At 47.4% G+C, this 22275-nt stretch overlaps 7 protein-coding genes across 7 annotated transcripts; 3 read left to right on the top strand and 4 right to left on the bottom strand.

Moving 5' to 3' along the window:
- Positions 1-125: 125 nt before the first annotated feature.
- Positions 126-859, bottom strand: Dctn5 (Dynactin subunit; the record flags this gene model as incomplete). The annotated part of the gene is made up of 3 exons (XM_031151002.1): positions 126-426; positions 528-754; positions 818-859. The coding sequence occupies 3 exons, from the start codon at positions 857-859 to the stop codon at positions 126-128; spliced, it is 570 nt and encodes a 189-aa protein (XP_031003860.1).
- Positions 860-4279: 3420 nt separating this feature from the next.
- yxjH_1 (Uncharacterized protein) lies at positions 4280-5658 on the top strand (the record flags this gene model as incomplete). Its single annotated transcript, XM_031151001.1, has 4 exons — positions 4280-4518; positions 4567-4741; positions 4801-5035; positions 5096-5658. 4 exons carry the CDS (start codon positions 4280-4282, stop codon positions 5656-5658), a joined length of 1212 nt encoding a protein of 403 aa, XP_031003859.1.
- A 2002-nt stretch (positions 5659-7660) lies between these two features.
- Positions 7661-9165, bottom strand: Akr7a2 (Aflatoxin B1 aldehyde reductase member; the record flags this gene model as incomplete). Its single annotated transcript, XM_031151000.1, has 5 exons — positions 7661-7835; positions 8037-8572; positions 8644-8763; positions 8823-9013; positions 9123-9165. 5 exons carry the CDS (start codon positions 9163-9165, stop codon positions 7661-7663), a joined length of 1065 nt encoding a protein of 354 aa, XP_031003868.1.
- A 2821-nt stretch (positions 9166-11986) lies between these two features.
- On the top strand, positions 11987-14456 carry lcc2_0 (Laccase-2; the record flags this gene model as incomplete). Its single annotated transcript, XM_031150999.1, has 9 exons — positions 11987-12196; positions 12293-12394; positions 12504-12684; positions 12768-13039; positions 13184-13376; positions 13476-13846; positions 13898-13956; positions 14011-14126; positions 14215-14456. The coding sequence occupies 9 exons, from the start codon at positions 11987-11989 to the stop codon at positions 14454-14456; spliced, it is 1746 nt and encodes a 581-aa protein (XP_031003869.1).
- Positions 14457-15521: 1065 nt separating this feature from the next.
- On the top strand, positions 15522-16628 carry psy1 (Syntaxin-like protein; the record flags this gene model as incomplete). Its single annotated transcript, XM_031150998.1, has 3 exons — positions 15522-15602; positions 15679-16230; positions 16284-16628. 3 exons carry the CDS (start codon positions 15522-15524, stop codon positions 16626-16628), a joined length of 978 nt encoding a protein of 325 aa, XP_031003871.1.
- A 226-nt stretch (positions 16629-16854) lies between these two features.
- ERV41 (ER-derived vesicles protein) lies at positions 16855-18162 on the bottom strand (the record flags this gene model as incomplete). The annotated part of the gene is made up of 3 exons (XM_031150997.1): positions 16855-17327; positions 17390-17986; positions 18075-18162. 3 exons carry the CDS (start codon positions 18160-18162, stop codon positions 16855-16857), a joined length of 1158 nt encoding a protein of 385 aa, XP_031003872.1.
- Positions 18163-19191: 1029 nt separating this feature from the next.
- Positions 19192-21954, bottom strand: LHYA1_G006055 (WSC domain-containing protein; the record flags this gene model as incomplete). The annotated part of the gene is made up of 11 exons (XM_031150996.1): positions 19192-19674; positions 19765-19782; positions 19850-19920; positions 19999-20417; positions 20466-20578; positions 20744-20794; positions 21004-21292; positions 21344-21417; positions 21482-21530; positions 21646-21681; positions 21779-21954. The coding sequence occupies 11 exons, from the start codon at positions 21952-21954 to the stop codon at positions 19192-19194; spliced, it is 1779 nt and encodes a 592-aa protein (XP_031003870.1).
- Positions 21955-22275: the final 321 nt, after the last annotated feature.

The following is a 22275-nucleotide window of genomic DNA, read 5'->3' as shown; positions in this document are numbered from 1 at the left end:
TGAATGCCTGGATGAAATGCAAGAAATGGGTATCATTCATCCTAAACTCCGTAACACTTTCTTTGTTCCCACCCACATTGCCAAATGAAATGCTCAAATCTCTCTCATCCAACCCCCAGGTCAAGTCAACCATTTCCAATCCCCCTATAAACCTCCCTCAGATCCATACCCTCCACCTCGCCCTCAGCAATCTCGCCCACAACGCGTCCCGGCCTCCCAGCCACGATGGAGAAACTCGGCACGACCATGTTAGGCGGCACCACGGTCCCATCGAGAACCTTGACGTAGTCCTTAATGATGGCAAACTTGCCAATCGTGCAGTTGGCGCCAATCGAGACGTGCGAGCCGATGAGCGCTGCTTCGATGACGGACGACGGGCCGATGAAGACGTGGTCTGCGATTTTTAGGGGGTAGTGCGAGAACCACCTACGCTTTGTTAGTATATGCTTGCTTGCGTGCGCGCTTCCTGTGAAAGGTGTAAAGCAGAGACAAAGCAGATAAACAAATAAACAGATAGACAGACATACCCCTTATAAACCTTCCCCGGCGGCCGCAATTCACACCCCTTGCTAAAGAAGCAATACCTCCCAATCGCAACCGCAACAGGAGACCCTTGCTTCTCCGCACTGTTCTGGTGCGCGCGCAGCAAGTCGCCGCGGATTATGACTTCGGCTTGGATAACGGTTTTGCCACCGAGGATTATGTTGGTTGTGCCGATTATTTGCGAGCGCCGCGAGACTTTGTTGCCTGTGTCCTATTTGTTTATCTATTAGCAGGCGAAGTCTATGGGGTGTGAAGTATGAGGGGTGGAGATTACAGTCTCGATGTACTCGCCCTTGGCGGCCCTTTTGGACGTCATGGTTGTGGCATGGAGAGTTGAAGTCGCGTTGAAGCTCCCCTCACATAAAGTCGGCAGAATCCGAAAGGCGGTCAAGGAAACGGCACGTGATCAGCCTCCATTTCAGTTGTGATGTTTGTAAGGACAAAGTTGTGAGTTTGGAGAATTGATTTGACTTCGAATTGATCGAGGGTCTATAAGAATTTGATGGTAATGGCCCGCATCTGTTCTATGTAGTCTCCCCCTTTTCTGAGTAAGATTCAGATGACTTGTTGAGAAGTGTTCATTTGATTTATATGTCGACTTTTATATACGAAAGAAATTCCCAGAAATATCTCTAATATTCTAAATCCCGCTCATGAGCATTCTTTTCTGCGGGTGCCATAATGAATTCCATCAACAACAGTCCCTCTATAACTCAAAACCAAAAGCTATTGACTCATGGTGTTGAAGCCGCAGCTGCAATAGCATTTGTAATTCTTTTTGTTGTCCTAAATTTATGTACCATCACTTGTATCAAAATTTGACCATTTCGTATTCACAAGATGTTCTTAGAAACCAAGTCCGAAGGGTCGGTCGTAAAGTGGTAGAGCCGAGATAGGCAGTTTCGTGACTCCATTCCACTTCCAGAGAATCAAAGATCCTTCGCTATAGTCGTCGCTGTTAGTTTATTTATCAGGCTTGGTTTTCTTGATTGACTGACAATGTCGAGTTTCCTTCGATACCACCTTCGGGATTTTCAGGTACCATATCTTCAGAGTTTCTTGAGAAAATACCCTCTCCCGCAATGTTCCAGTTTCCGGCGCGTTTAACGTACTCAACTGTGGCAAAAGTAAGCACGGTGGTATTTCAACGGCCCATCAAACTTTAGGACAGGCTGTTTTGTTCATACAGGGTTGATACCGCTTGAAAGATGCATCACTTACCAGCCATCAGCCAGGCGTCTCTATCCGCCGCATCGCCAGATTCAAATTCCTGAAGATACTTGTAATTTCGAGTCGGAGGAGCGCCAAACAATTCTCGCACCATATGTGCGTAACAATTATTTCTCTCCATCCACAAGTCAGTATGCTCCACGTTGGCCATCCTTTCCGGATCATCCAGGACATTGTTGCGTGGAACCAATTGCACGTATACCCGTTCTAGGCTTGGAAGATTATCTACTAACGCAGCAAAGTGGGTTTGCATTGGAAAGATAGCAATGTAATTCATTGTTTTAATCGTTGGGCTGATGAAAGATTTAGTTCCTGCTTCGTCTGAGCCACAGAGGTCAGGCAGAATCTGACGTCGCTATTAGCTACACGGAGGAAATTGAAAGCTAGAAGCTTGCTCACCGAAGGTTGTTTCTTTAGCCAGAATTCATCGGTGCAGTAAGCCCGAATAGAAGATCCTTCGTTGAGCAGGAGAGTTGTCCAGGGACGGACATCAAACAAAGCGGATGACAAGGCGCGGGCAGATAATCGTGGCTTCGATACTAGGGATGCCGAAGAGGATGCTTCGACTTGTGGGAGCTCTTGTTGATTGCTATCAGGCGTGCTTTGTTCATCTCGGTAAAAAGATCCTGTGCTGAGAACTACTTCTGCGGGTTGAGGCAAAACGTCCGGGGTGTTGTTGATTGAGAGGGTCTCCGCGACAGACTCAAGAATTTCACTGGTGTGACCAGCCGTCGAATGCTCTTCCAAAGCCACCCCTTCAATGCTGGGAGATTCAAGGACAGAAGTGGGAGACCTTCGGAGATGAAGATAGTGGCAATGACAATCAGAGAAACACCATGCATCCTCCATATAAATACGACAAGCAGTAAGAGCTCCAAGAGATTCCGCGGGAGCAACGATAAGTAGATCAATGGGATCGATGATCTTAAAAAGTGAGTACCAGAATTCGGAGAAGCTGTCCAGTCGATCCCCTCCATCTGAAGTATGTGTAATGTTCTTATCGTGTATCAAAAATGTGAAACTCGCAATAACCTTTCCCAACGAGTTACTCTTTACAAAAGCAAAGAAAGGCGCCATAAGCTCACTTATGATTGGTGTCTGAGTTTTTGACTCGGCGATAATAAATTGAGCGAATTTGAAAAGCACCGGCAACGTTGCTCGACGCCATCGTTTCGAGACGCGAGACATAGATTTCAAGTCGGTACTTTCGGAATGAGTAAGTTCGAAAACAGGCTCATCCTGAAGAACAAACCCTGAGGGTTTTGGGGTATCCAAGTAACCAAAGATATTGGTGAGGAGCTCATTTGGAAGGCTTTCGATATTCGTGACGCTTGGCGTTCTGTCTGTTGAAGCGACGGAAGGTTCAAGGTTGGTAGGATCCTCGGGGACTATATGCGCCATTGTATCTAAGCCAGCCTCTGTTTCCAGTGCCAAGGATTGACTTTCACCCGACACTTGTACCGCTGCCGTGTCTGATGACATTTGGGCTGTATGTGGGCGTTGGTCTTGTGCACTCAGCCGCAGAGGACGGGACGGTAACAGAAAGTGCGAATAGGAGGTACCGGCAAAGTCCTAGCAATTGCGAAACACTAAAGCAACCACAGATACCTCAGCATGTTTCTATGGCATCTGCGCTTCTAGTACGTACCTCTTTCAGTTGATTGGGTCTTGAGATGGAGCCTCACTGATGAATGTCGTCGTAGATGTCAGAGCTTCTAGGACGGATTTCTACCGGCGGCTGGCAGGCGTCGCTGACAGCCTTAGCTACGACGTAGATCCACAACAGGGGGGCTCGTGGGGCATTGTGGGGAACACCTTATCTCAAGAAACTGTTCTCTACACCGGCACGAAACACGACCCAGGGCTAGAAAACATTATTCAACTCGCCTTGCAAACCGCACATTCAGGAGATTCTTGGAAATGAAAGTACAAAGTGACACGAAATCCTTCTTGGCCAGCGGCGCCTGAGGCATTCCTCTAGTATATAGTCGGCTCCTTCCACACCTCAACCCATATCGCGATTCTTCGATTCCCACAGTATATCAGTATCGAAGATGAATCTGCGTCATCGGCAGTCAAGCCACTACGACGCGCGAGGCTCTAGTGAGATCGCCCAAGGGGTTGAACCGGCTTCAACCTTGCGGTATACTCTATACCTACCTTCGGCAGTTCTAGGAGGGAGGGAGTGAGTGGGGAAGTTATCCTAAAATGTTTTGAGGCAACGCATGGAAAATCTAGCGTGTGTGCGTGATAGGTAGAGAAAGAGGGGTCCGTGATAGAGAAAGCGGAGAATCCATGGCAGTTTGCCCCTCCATAACTTAGTATACAAAGTAAAATACCCCACTTGAAAAGCACTTAGTATACAAAGTAAAGTACCCCACTTGAAAAGCAAATCTTTGCTATGTGATTTTATACTCCTCAAAACTCACATACAACTGCCTAGGTCTCTTTATGCGTTAGATAAGGCACCATACATCGAGTTGAATAGTCCAGTAACCGTGCCAACATGTCTGTGAAGCTCCATCAACGACCCCCATTCAGGGCTGAGCACCTTGGCTCGCTTCTCCGCCCTGCCGAATTACTCAAAATTCGCCATAAGATAGACGAGTCCCAAGGAAAGCCATCGGGCCTCGAGAAAGAGCTTGCAGCAGTTGAGGATACAGCAGTCAAAGACATCGTCAAAACACAGCTGGATCTGGGCTTTCACCCCATTTCTGATGGCGAATACAGACGCCATATGTTTTGGTTTGCAATCCACTTGAAAGCTTTGAACATGCATTGATCAAGTACCAGGGGTTCGTTCTTTCCAGGACTCGATGGATTTGAAGAGATCCAGAACCCGGACATTGACATTTTCCGACTTTACGTCCCGGATATCGATGCCTTTTTAGAAGAGGGACATAAACCAGGAGAGTCTGTGATCTGTACAGGAAAGATCAAGCATGTGGGGAGCACTTATGTTGACGAGGTATGAAACTTCTGGTAGACTTATTGTGTTGGGGGAGAAGCTGATTATGCGATTGCAAGTGGAACTTTCTGAAAAACCAACTCCCAAAAGAGCGGCAGGGGGAAGCAAAACTCACTCTCGCGGCACCAAACTGGTATCACCTGCGCTATAAGCAGGGACAAGCCTACCCTAAGAGCGTCTACGCGAATGACGAAGAATACTTCGAAGATATCGCTGCAGCGTACCGCGCCGAACTCAAGATTCTATATGATAACGGGCTAAGAAACGTCCAATTTGACGATCCCAACTTGGCATGTATGTCTGATCACCACTCTCTACTTGTACTGTAGCGTGTTGCCAACTAAAGCACATTAGATTTCTGCTCCGAGAAAATGCTTTCCGGCTTCCAAAAAGACAACCAAGACGCCGACGCACTGCTCGACTCGTACATCAAGCTCTACAACGGCTGCCTGCGCGACCGACCAGCCGATCTCCATGTAGGCGTGCATCTCTGCCGCGGGAACTTCGTCGGCAGTAGACACTTCTCCGAAGGCGGCTATGACAGGATCGCCAGCAAGCTCTTCCGGGACCTGAACGTAGATACCTACTACCTGGAATACGACACGCCTCGCGCCGGGGGGTTCGGGCCGCTGAAGCACTTGCCGAGGGGCAAGAATGTTATTCTGGGACTGGTCTCGAGCAAGTTTCCGGAGATGGAGGAGAGGGAGGAGTTGAAGAAGAAGGTTTATCAGGCGGCAGAGTTGATTGCGGAGGGGACGGGGGAGAGCAAGGAAGAGGCGTTGGCTAGACTGGGCGTTAGCCCGCAGTGTGGGTTTGCTAGTCACAGTGATGGAAATGCTGTCGTGAAGGATGATATGATTAAGAAGTTGAAGCTTGTGAGAGCGTTGGCTGATGAAATTTGGCCAAGTCAGCCGTGAGCAAGTAAGTCACAGAGGAACGACGAGGGCTAGCTAGGTGAAATGTGACAAGGGATTGAGGGTAAGCAAATTTGTTATGAATCGTCTTTGAAGATACTATCATGCATGGTATTTGTCCTTTGAGTGTTCTTTTTTACAGCTGGGATTCTGCTCAATCTACCTAAAGTGAGACTTACGTTGTTCATATCAACTCTCAGCCTAATCAATATACCCTAGGTGAGTCGAAGCCGATACTCTCAAATACTGACTAGGTTGATCGAAAGTTGGGATATACCATTCGTGTGCGAAGCTTTCAACTTGAACATTTCATCAATATGCATAATGCCATAGAGTGTACGAGTCGTCTTGTCACGTCAGAGGAGGCGTATTCGGTAATATACAGTACAGTACAATAACCACATGCTATCTCGAGCTCCAGCTCCAGCCTCTAGTTCGAGGCTATACCTATTTTCACTCCAGTCCGCGGCCAGGAGCAGGTATCTATATGCTTGTTTTTAACAAAGTGTAATAAATCCTTGGCTTTTCCCTGCGGGCAACAAGATCTCTTTCGGAGAATTGTCGATTTGTTGACTAGCTCCGTACCGAGCACGCAGTACGTCCGTGAATGGGCGTGGTGACGAATGCATTCGACAAGGGTCCCTACTTTTCCATTCTTTCACCAGTTTCAGAGTTTTGTCGCTTGCACAACTGAGACCAGGGCTTTTTGATATGCGAAATTGCTGCTCAATTCAGACAGTGATCTTAAGAACCTAGTAAAGCATCGGGTGAGCATCTGGTGAGAATCTGGTGATTTCACCGTGTCGCAACATCTACCGATACAGTATGCGGGGTCTACGTATATCCTTGGCAACCACTCCGTATTTCAGTTTTGGGGATACGACGGCTCATAATCACGAATGCGAAGATGTTTAGTAGAAGGACCGTTAAATGTACACATGCTGCAATCCAAAAACAAAAGTCCCACCTTCCTGTTGTGAAGCAACGCTTAGGCCTCTAACAGTCGGTGAGTAATTCAAGGGTTTTTGTATCCACTCATATCTACGAAACAGCGCCCCGAGAACCGTTTTCGAATGCCGCGCTTAGGTCGAGGTCTCTGGGGTCTCCGGAACCGTGCCATCCAAGGAATGGAAATTCCTTCAGAAGATTGTGTGGCTCAGAAGAGAGCTTGGACGTCGTCAGCCCCGACAAAGTAAGCTTCACAGGCTCGCTTGGGTTGTAGAAGCTCTTCAAATCCTCCAGTCTCTTACTGGCAGCGACATCGGTCAGTTTGGATCCCATCCAGATGATCGGTTCCATGTCCCAATCCCGCCGCCAATGGGTATCCCACAAAGATTCCTCGCCCTGAATAGATAAAGCAATGTCTTCCTGGAGCTTATGAACTGCTCCGCGAGCGAAAGGGATCAGGACACAGGTCCTCATGCTCGGTATAGAGGTCATATAAGGAACTCCCAATTGTACTTCGAGAGGTGGCTGGGTATAAGTTGCATCGTGGACGCATTGCTCGCATCGTACGCGATGCTGAGGGGTACTTTGAAGATGTTTATTCGAAATGGGCTATCGCTTTGTATCCAGGAAGGGTCGACTTTTCTTCGCAGTGCTCTGACAAAGCTACTCGAGGCGGTATCAAACCGTAAAGATATTCTCTAATCGAGGGTTAACCTCAACTTCTCTGCGCGCGTTGATACAATTGACCTACACAGTAAGACTTTAGTGAATATGTGTTCATGATCTTCTTATGTCAAAGGGTTAACTTTGCAGAATCATGTTAAAGCGTCGAAGATGAAGTCGGAATTGTACAACCATCCAACGCCAAGTTCTCAAAAAGTACTCGCTTACTCATCACAGCCCCACTAAAGGGGCAACAGCGGGGTCGCACCTCTTGGAGATGTTACGGTAAACTCAGTTCCATTGTTCAAATAAAAGAAAGCATTGATAAATTATTTGTTATTTGAGGTTTTAAGCTACTTGCTCCGCGGCTAGCTGACCCATTTATCTGAGAGCTTTATACTCCGAAAAGAGCCTTTCGTGTATCATAAGTATATTTCAATGCCAAATGCCAGTAGTTTGGTTGATCGCCCTTGCTGACGCTCCAAGCTTTGTCTAATGCTTCTACAACTTCCTCGGGAAGAGGACCGCTTTCAAGATCCTTCAAATTCTGGTCAAGTTGATCTACCGAGCTAGAGGACTCGTTAGCTAGCTGATGTGGTATCTCGGGTCAAATGTATTAAAAAGGCAGTCAGAGTTACACAAGTACTCAAGATCCATGAGCAATTCAAGTTGTGACAACTTCCTCGCTATAGGAAAGTTTGGGAAGTGTAGAAATTTTCGACACCGACACCGAGACAGGAGAAATCGAAACTGCAACGCAAATTGCTTACCTGACCCCGACAATTACACCATCATTGCCGTCCTTGATATTCAATGCCGAGTGATTCACCACCCATCTTAACGCCACCTCAGGCATTCTCAATCCATGCTTCTCAACGACTGGCTCAATGATAGCCAAAGCGTCAAACATGCCATCTCTGAAATATCTCTGGCGGTAATTTTGACCAGACTTCGAAGTCTCACTGAAACGACCCTCTTCTGGAATGTCCTTGGTCTTGTATTTGCCTGAGAACAGACCCCCTGCGATGGGGTTGTAGATCACAACATCCAATCCATAACGTTTGCAAGCTGGAATGAGTTCTTGTTCAATATTGCGAGTGATCGCATTGTACATCCCCTGATAGATAGTAGGTCGAACCCAGTTGTTGTATTTGCAATGCATTACAACCTCTGCGACCTCGAATGCAGTGAAATTACTAAGACCAAGCTTAACAAATTTCCCTCTACAGATATAGTTAGCTATGAATCTCTCATGAAGCGCGGAATACTCGCTGTTTATGAAGCTTGTTGACTGCCTCGAGGGTTTCTGTAAAGGGGACCGAGCGATCCTAAGGATACATTAGAGCGATGCCACAAAGGTAGATTTTGAGGACCCACAGGAGCATGAAGATAAAAGATATCGACACAATCTGTGCCCAACTCTTTCAAGCTTGTCTCAAACTCAGCAGTGAGGACATCTGGTTTGTGAGTGCCAGGCTGGCTTGGATAGACTTTGGTCTAGGCAATCTTGATTTAACATACTTCTTTTGGCGTTTGGCGCAGAGATCAAAACATACCGCCAAAGTAAGACCTCTCTCCTTCCAATGGGCTTTACGAGTGAAGGCTTCCTGTTTTCCACCAATATAAGCCCGTGCAGTGTCAACTTCATTGTACCCGGCCCCTTGTAGATGGTCGAGAGCTTTATTGTATTCGTCCAAAGAGGTAATTCTCGCGCCGGCTGCTTCATCCTCTCCGAATGTCATGAGACCTTTCCAAGATGAGTTAGCATGATAATACGTGCTTGGAAATCGGTGTGAGGTCTTAGGCCAATCTAATTCGAAGGCTTGGGCGATGTTTTTGGTGGGGGCTGATTATACCTAGGATTACTCGACGCTTCGGGTTCTGCGCAAGAAGAGGCATTCTGGGCTGGCTCTGCTTGGATCGGATGTGAGTGTTTGGCGGTGTGTGATAACGGTCAAAATCCGTTCTACGTGATTTGGTTTTGGAGGGTTTGTTGATTGAAGAAGGTAGATAGGTATGAGGACCGAATCATGGCCGACGTCTAAAGAGCGGGGTCGACATTCCATCATCGATCGCAAGGGCGTTTGCGTTGGCGCCGCTGCTTCTATTGTCGCTTCTTAGTTTCGTACCATCCCACCCTCTATCACCAAACGAAAAGAATAAGAATAACCTCGCAAGTACGTACTTGTCGAAACCTCCTTCCGGATTTGTGTTTATAACCACATGAGCATCCCCTTGCCTTGCTTTATCTCCAAGCCAGCAATAGAGAAAGCGGACAAATGGCACGCTGCACTGCTCCCGACGTCAAGAAAGGCGCAAGTTTCAAGCAAGCTCTCACTCTCTGGGGTTCGGGACCGACCGGAAATCATTCTTCGTCTCAAATTAAAGAACTCTTTCCACTTGTCGTTGTGCTGCTACTGTCAAATATCATTGAAGTGTCAAAGACCCATGTTGTGGGTTACAATAAGGAGCTGGGCCCCGCCAAGGCCCCTTAATTGGATTGGCTATGGAGGTACGCAACACCCACACTTTGCTTACGAAGTACATCGCAGGGAGACTTCAGCGCTTGTACATTCCAATACGGAGTATCGGAAGCGTATATTGTTATTATTTTCATTATGTCTATATCTATATCTATATTGTTATCGATATTGTTCGTTCCGTTCCGTCCCATTCCACTCCGCCCCCTGGTCCGGTTCGAATTAATCCGTCCACTCATCTATCTCACGGTCCGCCCATCCACGCAGCCTAAGCCCTAAGCTACCAAGCTCCCGTTCCGGCATCCGAGCCGCGGGAGCGGCGTGGGATGGGGAGGAGTGGGGTGGTGTGCAGTGGATGAGACCAATGCCATCCTTGCTAAGAGCCTCTACCACCTCTGTACTACTGTACCAGTATGGGTATCCTCACCTGTCACCTGTCAGACATACTACATGATACTGCAAGATACTGCATGCAATTCACCGACACCGACACCGAGTCCAGTCCTCCATCGGAGTACAGTAAGCTCGCACTACCTATTTGATTCCTTCCTATCCTATAATTAGAGCTGAGCCTAACCTACTTCGGTATGCACTCTTTGACCTTGCTCGTCCGCTGCCAAGACTGTTCCCTTCATTTCGTCCCGTACCTTTGTGGATTGTCGTCGTCAGCTTCTTCGCTTCGCTACCCATCCTTGTCCCATGATTGAGGCACACATCCGATCCGTTCAAGCGGTCTGCATAACATCCTTACCCCTGATTTGGTGGTCCGTGTAATCCTCATCGACAACTTCAATGTTGTGAAGCTTTTCGTGAAGTCTTCGTTATATCAGGCCGCCGCTCTGGAAAACATCTCAGAGCTTATACGAGTAGTACTGTACGTTCTTCCCAAGTTCAAATAGCCAATGCAGCATGATAGACCAATCATCTAGTCAAAGTGGTAGGAATCAAGTACAGTACTAAACTTTACCTCCGTAGCAACAAAGTACAACTTTAACCTTATCTCTTCTGCCCACTCGGAGTTTGCATGCACCTCGTGTTGCGATCCTTTCGAGGGCCATATCTTACAAGGATAACACGTGCCTTCAAGGGGTCTTTTTCTAAAACAGCTAGGGCACCCATGCAAGGTCAGACTTGTAGGCGACGAGTACTGCTGTTTACCAGCGTACTCGTTCTTCCTTGGTCCTTCGTATTGGTTCGGACGCGGCTTGTATCTCCGTAGTTTTGCTAACCTGGCACATCATTAGTGTAGTGGGAGGAACTCATGATCGATATCTACATATTCTCCGTGCTCTAACGATTCCTAGAGTTAGGGGCTGCTGGCCAACCCCTACACCCGGCGGGAGATCCACGAAGAGGTTCTATCCCGGCTCGAATATACCTTGTTCGAGTCCAAGCAGAAACCCCCAATCTGCTCTTCGTTGACAGATTGTTCATCTTTAACTCAGTTAGGAATACCGGTAGGCGACAAAAAGCTTGAATCACTGCCGGATCCATAAAAGAAACCCAGCTTGAAACATCTACACGCCATTTCTCTGCGCTTTGGGACATTTGGCAAACATCAAAACCTTTCGAGTGCTTGAGCGTTACGCTGACCGAAGTGTGATGTTTCTAAATACTCTTGAGCCTTGAGGGTGCATGCAGATGCAGGTACTCAATATAATACTGTATGTACATTTACAGTCCTCATGGCATCGTTCCACTTTAGGAAATGATAATCTCGGTAGAGGAGGCTGCTTGTGTCAAGACCCCCCTGCCCTATATCAAAAATACATCGTGTACTAAGATCTTGAGGACCCCATGATGCAGGACGGATCTTATCTATCGAATGAGATCAAATAGGATATATCTCCACACAGTGTTAACTCAGCTGCGGCTCTAACCGTGCGTCTAGTTCACCAGAGGATGCGCCTAAGTAGTATGAGGAAGCGATATCCGTTTTGCATCGTGAAATCCCATTCAGATGCAGCGACATGGCCGTCAATACTATCGAGGCAACGCGTATACACCTGCAAGGCTCCCACACGGGACGCTTGCAAGCGGCGAAACGCTCTCAAAAAATACAGCGAGAAAGCACGGCTTTTTCATGAGCACCGACGAAGACCATGGCTAACCTCCAAAATCAGATGGTGGGACGAGGTTGAAATTCTTATATATAGAGGGACAATAACCCCTCATATTCTCACATCCTCAAAGCACCTTAGCAACTCTTCTATTCATCAACACTTCTTCTTGGCATCGCCATGACTATCTTTAACATGAAGACCACACTCGTTACCTTTTTTGCGGCACTTGCTGCTCACCATTCTTTAGCAGCAGTGGTTCCTTCCGTTTCTGACCTCGTCTCTCGCGCTTCATGCACGAACTCAGCTACCTCGAGAAGCTGCTGGGGAGACTATTCAACTGATACGGACTACTACTCGGTGACACCTAGCACTGGAGTCACGAGAGAGGTATGAAACCCTGATGCTAGCTCCAATTCATATACATTGCAAAACAAATCCACAAAATGTGGGACAGTGAGAAAGCTCTTCTAACTTATAAAATAGTACTACCTATCAGTGGAGAATACCACTGTATCACCTGATGGGTATTCGCGTTTCGCTCTGACTTTCAACGGCACTGTGCCTGGTCCTACTATCATTGCCGATGTAAGTTAAGATCTGCACATAAAGTGCAAGGTAGCTCCTGGCATAAAACGAATCCCACCTCTGATCCCAAAAATATGTATGAGAAACAAATGCTAACACTTCAACACAGTGGGGAGACAACCTTGTTATCCACGTAACAAACAATCTGGAATACAACGGCACTGCCATTCATTGGCATGGTATTCGTCAGCTGAAATCAGTTGAATACGATGGTGTTCCAGGTGTAACGCAATGTCCCATTGCCCCTGGAGACACCTTGACGTACAAATTTCAAGCTACTCAATATGGAAGTGAGTTTATTCGGGGTTCAAAAACCCCTACTATCCAAAACACTTCTCAATAAACCATGCATGCTGATTCTGAGAACTTACAGGCACGTGGTACCACTCTCACTTCAGTCTCCAATATGGAGATGGTCTACTTGGACCCATCATCATCAATGGACCTTCCACTGCAGATTATGACGAGGACCTTGGTGCATTGTTCCTTTCAGACTGGTCCCATACCCCAGTTTCTAAGTTGTGGGACTCCGCAAAGTTGGGAGCACCTCCATCTTTGGATACTGGTCTCATCAACGGTACCAACACTTTCGACTGCACTAGTTCCACGGACGCCAATTGTGTCGGTGGAGGCAAGAAGTTCGAGGTAAGATAACCGGCATTCTGTTTATAATTTATTGCGCCCTGGCTATAGAGTAGTGGGGGCCGTTTTTGCAGAACGTCCCACGAGTCTCGAGTCATTTGCAAATAATCGACTTTGGGAAGAAGAAAACTAACTCACTATTCACAGGCAACATTCGAAGCTGGAAAAAAGTATCGCTTCAGAGTTATCAACAGTGCTGTGGATGGTCATTTCCAATTCTCAATTGACGGCCATAACTTCACAGTCATGGGAAATGACCTAGTCCCAATTGTTCCGTTTGTAACTGATAGTTTACTCGTCAGTATTGGACAAAGATATGATATCGTGGTAGAAGCCAGTGGTAAGTTTCTCCTTTTGATATCCTAGTAATCCTCAGATGCAACATCTCTAGACCTCGGATCCTTCTTGACCAAGCATTGCTGACCCAGTAAACTTGCAGCTGCCTCCGGAGATTACTGGCTTCGAGCAGGGTGGGTATCGACATGCTCAACCAATGACGATCCAGATAACATGACGGGAATCATCAGATACGATTCCACCAGCACCGCAGACCCAACAACCAACAGCACCGTAACCGCGAGCACCAGCTGTGGAGATGTGCCTGCAGCCAGCCTCGTTCCTCATCTCTCTATGGACGTTGGAAACTTCTCTAGTGTAAACCAGGAAGAACTCAGTTTCGCAGTCCCCGACTACTTCCGCTGGACACTAAACAGCAGCTCTCTGGAGCTCAACTGGACAGATCCAACGACTCTCAAAATCTTCAATAATGAGACCATCTGGCCCTCGGACTATAATGTCGAGGCTCTCAATGTAAATGTCCCAGCCACTTTGATGATGTATTTTAAACTGACATGATCCTAGGCGACCTCTACCAGTGATGTGTGGACAGTTTGGGTGATCGAAGATGATACCGGATTCGGGTAAGTAGCCCACGTCTCCCTCTCTTTCTAGCAGCAATCTAACCAACTGTGCAGAATTACCCATCCAATCCACTTGCACGGACACGATTTCTGGATTATTGCGCAAGAGACTGCTACTTTCGATATTAATACCGTCAGCTGGAACCTTGACAATCCACCGCGCCGTGATGGTAAGTTTACACGAGATCCCAAGCTTCCATCTTTCGGAAGAATGTCCCACATCCCCCATATCGTTTGCTGACTTCCCGCTCTTCGCAGTCGCGTCTCTGCCAGGTAATGGTTACCTCGCTATTGCATTCAAGAAGGATAATCCAGGCTCTTGGCTTATGCATTGCCACATCGCATGGCACGCATCTGAAGGCTTTGCCATGCAGTTTGTGGAGAGGCAATCCGAGATTGCCGTCACGATGACGGATACGAACACGTTTGATGACACTTGCAGCGCCTGGAACACGTATACACCTAATGAGGCCTTTCCCCAGGAAGATTCTGGAGTGTAGAAGGTTTCGCAACAGCCTCAACTCTTCGACCCGGGAACCTGGAGGACGGCCTTTCTTTTGATGATGTGATGATTGGTGCTTTTTTTTGTACTAATGTTTGATGCCTTCAGTTCTTGTTATTGTTTTTGCATGGAGACGATTTAGGGGACGCAACACTCACAACCCATTTCATATTGTTTTACTTGATGAGAGATGAGAATTAGCATTAGCATCAGCGTTACATATATGTGCGCTTTCTAATATAATTTGTAGTCAATTTGAACTCGAAATAGCAAGACCACGTGACTATAAGATTGTTGTCATCACAGCTCTTACCTTGCTTGTGTCATGAAGCCTTGCATTGATATGTCTGTATCTAAAAGACAACGAATCCAATCAACAGAGTCCCGACTTCTCAAGGAACGAGGATGAGGAATGAGGAACAAACCCTCGGAAATGAACTAGACATCATGTGATCGGGACGATCACGGTCAGGGATTGAAGCTGCGACACCACAAGCCTCTGTTTCCGCGTCACCACGGGAGATCTCTTGAGCCGCAATGACACGGCAATTGCGAATAGTGGCATTGCCACCCTCCAACTGTTTTCCAATGATTTACTCGTACTGGAATAGAATGCAGATGGATGTTGAGGTTTGCGACAGCTCGGAAAGTCGGGGTAGGGCTGCGGCGATTCACATACTGTAGCACGCGTGCGCTGATTAAGATTAAGGCACCAGGCTAAGCAACCTAGAGGTAGGTGGTAATCCTAAATAAGTGGTCCAACCGTTGAGCTCCATCGACGACCTACTCCTACCTACTCTACTCTACCCTACCGATCTGTCTTTACGTCGCAAAGAGCATTCTATTCCCATTCATGGTTGTTTATGCGACAACTGTATGCCAAGTACTCCTTGATCACATAGCCATCTATCGAACGGCTTAGTATTTCTTTCTTTGTTCCGGCAATCCCATTTAGCCCTTTTTCTAGTCAGCTTTGCGCCGCTGGAACGTCATCCGAACGCCCATATAATCACGACCACAACAATCCTTCGGATTCAATCGCACGTCAATCCAAACTGACAACATGTCCTACACACAGTACTCCCAATACGGCGGGAATCCATATAATAATGGACCTGATGCAGAAGCTGCCCAAGGTAACCCTGTAAGCTTCCCCTCTCCCGCAAATGAAGGATGGAAATTGAACGAAAATGTCACTAACATACGATTTTTCTGCGTAGGGATATCTCAGTCAAGGTCAAGGGCAAGGCGGTCTCCAGCACGAGTTGACCACTACATCGAATTACTCCAGTGCCACACCCGCGACGCCAGCGTCTACATCCTACGTTTTATCGCAGCAGGACTTCCTCGCGCGCGTCGACAATGCCAAAGCCGAGATCCGGAACCTCACCTCCAATATCTCGGAAATCACAACGCTGCATCAGCGAGCGCTCTCGTCGCCCGACAGCAGCTCATCTTCCCAGCTCGAGAACCTCGTCACGCAGACCCAGTTGAAGAACACGCAAATCCGCGACCAGATCAAGTTCTTGGAGGGCGATTTGCTGAAGACGCAGGATGGAAGTAAGAGTGTGAAGTCGAGACAGGCGAGGTCTCTGAAGACGGAGTTTGAGAACGCCCTGAAGGAGTACCAGAATGAGGAGGTGACCTACAGACAGCGCTACAGGGACCAAATCGCCAGACAGTACCGTATTGTGAATCCCGAGGCAACGGAATCTGAGGTCGCCGAGGCTTCACAGTTGGATTGGGGCTCGGAAGGTGTTTTCCAGACTGCTGTAAGTTTTCAAAATCATGAGTAAGATTCGACGATGACCTGACAAATGCACAGCTTAAGAGCAACCGATCAGGCCAAGCTTCATCGGTGCTCGGTGCAGTTCGCGCCCGTCACAATGAGCTCCAACGGATTGAGGCTACTCTCACTGATCTTGCGGCCATGTTCGCGGATATGGCTCAGATCGTGGAAGCTCAGGAGCCAGTGATCGAGCACACCGAGGAGAATGCCATCAAGACTGCTGACCATGTCAACCAAGCCAACACCCAAATTGACAAGGCAAACGAGCATGCTAGACGCAGACGCCGTAACAAGTGGTACTGCTTATTGATTGTGGTTCTTATTATTCTTGCTATCGCTCTCGGTGTCGGGTTGGGTATTGGGCTCACCAAGAAGAACTAGAGCAAATGAGTGCAAACTGTATATTTGTGCATGGAGTTGGGTAGTAATACGTAATACTTGCAACACAACCGGTTGCTTTTAATCATGGAAGCCAAAATTATTAGTAGATCTCTCACTTGCTGTCTTTTAGTCTTTTTCTTTTCAGTGGAATCAATAGCAGAACATATGTTTACATGGATATGAAGTTGTGCAAAAAAAAAAAAAAGGATATTTCGATATATACAAATCAGTCGTAATTTTCATGTGCTTTCCCAGTTAGGACGCCCTCACTCATCTGCCTCCTCCGTTTTCCAAGAACCTGTATCGCCCAATCGGTCAAGGTAAAACCCCAATGGCCAGCTACGATGACCCCACTAAACACATTTATCACCTTCACCATAAACCGCAAGAATGAATCCCTGCTCTCCTCCACCGTAAGAAGCATAGGCTCAATATCGTACTTGAAGAAAATGCCTGGCACTTGACGTTCCCCAACCATATGCGATTGCTCAGTGACAGCATACTGGTTGGTGAAGATAGTATGCCCGGAATAGGGCGTTGCACCGTCGACGGTATAGACAGTTGGTACGACGGAGAGGAAGTATTGGAACTTGTGGAAATGGTTGGGAGTCGCTGAGATGGTGCGGTCGAGGGGGTTAAGGAGGGATGGGTAGAAAGCTCCGAAAGAGAGCTCCGAGACAATATGAGAGAAATTGAACACTATCCCAGCATCAGTACAGTAAATCACCACCCGCAACCCGCCAAAAGGGGGGTCAACATACCATTATGATCCAAATGCTCCGCTCCCCATTCCTGGTAGCCGTGTCCTCTAGCAGTAATATGGAAATCACCCTGCACCTTGTTCACATCCAAACTCCCAAACATGCGGCAGCTATCCCCTCCAGCCGGGCCATTCCTCAACCTAGGCGTCTTGCCAAACTTGGCCCGCCGCCCCCCCGAAGCAGCAGCAACGATATCATGCACGTGCTCCTCCCCAAACCCCTCCTCGCGCTCATGATACCCCTCCCCAGTAATCACCCTGCCTTGCGCATCCTTCCCCAGACTATGCATGCCCTTCGAGTCCACCCACTGCGCCCAGTTCGTCGCATCCCGCTTCAGCATATCCCCGGCCAGAATCCGGTCCCCGGCCGCATCCTGCACGTTGATGTGGATATCCTTGCACGCCATCTTGAGCACGATATCTAGATTAATCTGCAGGTTGTGCCCGACTCCCTTTTCCACCGCGACTGTGTGGTTCTCGTACCCGCGCCACCAGCGCGTGAACTCGCTGGTAATGAGGAAAAAGGAGATGGCGAGCATGGCGACGGTCCATTTCCCACCGCCAGAGGTTTTCGTTATGTACTGCGGTTTCGCCTTTGCTGGAGAGGAAACCCCGTTAGTAAGATAATAGAGCAATTGATTGATGGATTGGTATATTAGAGCAGAGCAGAGCAGGACATGACTTACGGAATGCATCGAAAGCCTTGACGATACTGCTGCCGCCTTTCTCCCCAAAGGCATCCTCGTCCAGGCCATGGTCGGCGAAGCCGTTCATCGCGTATCCTTCGCTTTCCCGGTCTTCTTTTTACATGAATCCCAAGGGCAACAAGAGCGAACGCGCCGAAGGAGAAAAGATATGTGCTGTGCCCGAGAAGGCTTGTTGTCGTGACTCGAGTCCAGCTGGTGGGATTTACTTTTTGGGCAGAAGAGGACAGCTTGTCGCTTGCTTGACAAGGCTGACGAATTTGCCGGCTGCGAGTCGTGGTCGTGTGGGGCCGGGGCCTTGGACTTCATCACCATCACCTCACTTCACTTCACTTCATCACGTTAAACTTTTGTACTATACTGCTAGAGGATCTGAACTTAATCCCTATATTTCTTTAACCCTACGAAGTAATCTCTGTGCTTTTGGTCTTGTGGAATATTCTTCCACCTTCTATTACGTGACATGTCTTGTCTTCTCTTGACATGTCGCTTTTTGAAACACATGAAACCTTGAGCTTCATGCAATTCAAAGACTCCTTTCAACACAGAGGAGACATATCTAGTTCAAGTTCAAGTTCAAGTTCTCATGAAATTGAGATAGTTTCTCACAAAAAGTCATAATTCCGTTTGTCTCTAAGCTTTCACGCAACATAAATCTCTGTGAATAGACCTGGGGTTAGTTGCGAGATTTCTTTCACAGTATATCGTCATCTCCTACAATATCATCGGTATCACAAGCAGTGCACAGTCAAGTTTAGGGTCAGTAATGCATTGTTTTGCGTCTTGCGTCTCTCGAGTCTTTAATCTAGGGATCAGTATGTAAAAACTGGCATATAAGATGCACCAGCTAGAAAGATGACACCAAGATGAGGCGACCACCACAAGGATCAGAAAATCTGTCCCAAAATCAACCTCTTTCCAAATAAAAATACAAGAAGGGAACTCTTTCGTCTATCGGGCCACATCATTGTCGTTCCACCAAGGCCAGGATACTGAATATTCCAAATTATACCAAATGCAGCAGTTGTTTTGAGAATGCAAATTTGTAGAAAGTCGGTGGAGTATGTCATACCAGGAATGCAGAAACTGTGGCGGTTTTCTAAGCCGTTACAGCTGTGGGATAACCTTGAATACCAACACGAGCACGGTGGCTATGGGTGTGATGGTGATTATGGTATGTGGAACTGGGGCTCTGGCCATTAGTATCAACATCATAACCGGCACTCGAGATCGAAGTCGTGGTCAGTAGAGTACTAGTAGCCACCAAAGGAGTCGTCTCAGCCGAGGTCGTCGAGAAGGGTGAAGAGGTAGCCGGTGTCGATTCTTCAGTTGGTAAGACGCTAGACGAGGATGTGGCACTTGTGAGTGCTGAAGAAGATGGTTCCGCTGAAGATGATAACCCCTGAAGATGTACTGGCGATTTGCTAGTCGAACCTGTAGACATAGAGCCGTTGATTATTGGCAAGTGAATATTTTCACAGGGAGAGCCATTGCCTTTGCACTTCTGGTAAAGAGAGATCAAGGAAGCACCACCGCAAACCTCTTTACTATCCCCGGAGCATGGCATAGCACAATTTCCCACCTATTTAGCGCATTAGTATGATAAACAATTGGATCAGTCTAGATAGCTAAAGAGTTCGGTAGCTGTCGCAGGAGCCAGGATCCCACATACTGCAGAACACATTGGCTCCTGGCACAGCTCTCAGCTCCGAAGCTTACATGGAAAATGTGGCCTTTTATATAGGAATTCAGCTTACAAGGGATGGAATTGGTGCTCGATCGGCAGGGATCGAATTGTCGCAGAAGCACTGAGATGAGAATTCAAGACCTGATCAAAAGTTAGTCAAGGTTCCCAACTGTAATATACTTTCTACATTGTCGAGGTGGAGGTTCGTGACATGCTTACCGGCAACGCTAAAACCCCGACTGACGCAATAATCAACGCAGTATTCAACTGTCATTCCAGTCGCATTATTGGCTTGGACTCCCAGAAGGGTACGAGGCTGCCCCCCGGGATCGCTGCCACATCCCACATAGGCGAATCCCTTGGAACTTGTAAGGTCTACGTATGGGAGCTGAAAGGGTCCAATCTGGGTAGGTGCTTCGCATTTAGATTGGGCCTCAGATATAGCAGGGCCGTTTTGAACGACATTACAGCCCGGTAGATTTGGCATAACACCAAATACTTGTTCATTAATCGAGGGTGGAATAACACAAGCTTGAGCTGCGGTGTCCGTGATGAAGTCAAAGTATGGGCATTCTTCGATAACACCACTAAGATTGGTGCAATTGTCAACTGCGGCTTGAAGAGTCGAGACGTTCCATCTGAAAGAGTTATTAAAATGATCCATCTAACATGGGCTATATTCTTACCCATTGACAAAATCTCCATGGTACCCATAACCAGTTTGGTCGCCGCTGGAAAGCAAGAAAGGTTGCGAATCACCGTACCACAGACCGTCAAAGTCCGGCGTGTTCCATATAACCTGAACAAGAGCTTGTGGTCAGTAATGCTTAACATGATAGATTCTGAGGGTTTATAGAAGGTTCCGTGTCGGGACAATATTTTAGGAGTCGTCGACTCTCAGGTCATGAGCGAACCGCTCTCAAGACATCCGAATAAAAAGTATTGCTCGAATAAGTTGACTTACCTCGTAGAAGATCGAGACTAAACGCGTGAAGTTACCCGGGCAAGAACCGTGCTGTAAGTCCCACTGTTAGCAGTGTTTCGAAATAGGTCAAGGAGCAACAGTCATTCAGATAGCTAAGAACATTAAGACTGCCTAGATGACATGGCTGATGATGGTGAACACCTGAGAGGCTCGGGACACTCAAGAGTAAACCGTAGTCAACAAGTCGAAATACCCTCAGCCTGCCTTAGTCGGCAATGAACCACCCATTGACAACTTACATCACTACCAGAAGGATAAGCCATGTGGGATTTGTGATTGGCAGAATCGAGGTCCACCCCGTTCCAGCAGGATGGGAAGAAAACCTGTACACGAAGGCCATCTGGGCATTTGATATTAGGAAATCCATTGGTCTCAGGGGTATTGGTACCGAGGCAGGCGAAAGTGATGGCGTTTTGCTCGTTGGTGTCACTGTAGCTTCGAAGCATTGGATCGCCTGCCACCATGCGAAATCCCTCAGGGAATGCCTCGATGTGGGGGTAGTTTGCATCTGTCGGATCCGAGCGTTGCCTGCAGGCAATCAGAAAATGTTTGTGGGGTCTCAGGATGAGTGCAGCTTACAGATAATAGATTGTAGCACCACCATTTTGGCCTACGGAGATGAAACTGCCATTTTCCGCCTTGTAGTAAAGAGTCTAAAGTTGATGTTAGTATTCACCACTATAGCATGATTTCAAGATCGAGAAGGAGCTTATTCACCGGAACCCAATAGTTTGACATGTCCTGAGTGACAGTGCAAGAAGAACAGCTGCGGAGAAAGGGTGTCAGCTTCAAATGTCTAGTAATGATCCAGATGCCACGAGGCATTCTAAAAACTAACTGCGCGTAGGCTTTTGGGACATGCTAGAAAGTGGTAAACCTACGTCGACAACTGGGTAGAGGCATAGTCCATCTCAAATCTGTCCAGTGAATTAGTAGGGTCATTTGCTGGAACTTTCTCTGAGCCCTCGATCGAGACAAGCCAAGAGCTCGCATCTCATTGGAAGGTCGACGTACCCAAAGCCATTGCCTCCCATGATAGAATGAACATGCCCCGAGATCTTACCAGGGCTGATAACGGGATCAGCGCGCTCAACAACCAAGGGAGATTTGCAAGGAAGGCGAAAGAATGCCGATGCGGTAGTAGCGAGTGTGAAGGCCATGATCAGCTGGGTAATTGTTGGTTGACGCATTGTCGAGGCCTATCAAATTGTGTCTTGATGGGAGACGTGTTTCCAAGGAAGGTTTTCAAGGTGATGGATATTGTCGATCTTGGATTCCAAAATGGTGTTGTGTTTGAATTTGGAAGTGTTCCTCAGCAATATATAGCAATATAATCCGTAAGCGAGCTAAAAGGGTGACCGCCAACAGATGGGCAAAAGAATGCAGAATTCACAGACTGTTCAGGGATGAAGACAGATTCAATCTCTCAGTTTGTGTGAGTTCGATATGGCTTGTAAGTGGTTCAAATCACACCAATAGTTTAAATTAGTCCTGCACTTAAATAAATGAAG

The sequence above is a fragment of the Lachnellula hyalina genome (genome assembly GCF_007821495.1).
Source record: "Lachnellula hyalina strain CBS 185.66 chromosome Unknown contig00107, whole genome shotgun sequence".
Classification (NCBI taxonomy): domain Eukaryota; kingdom Fungi; phylum Ascomycota; class Leotiomycetes; order Helotiales; family Lachnaceae; genus Lachnellula; species Lachnellula hyalina.
Note: the sequence above shows the minus strand (reverse complement) of the source record. Positions and strands in the feature narration are given on the sequence as shown.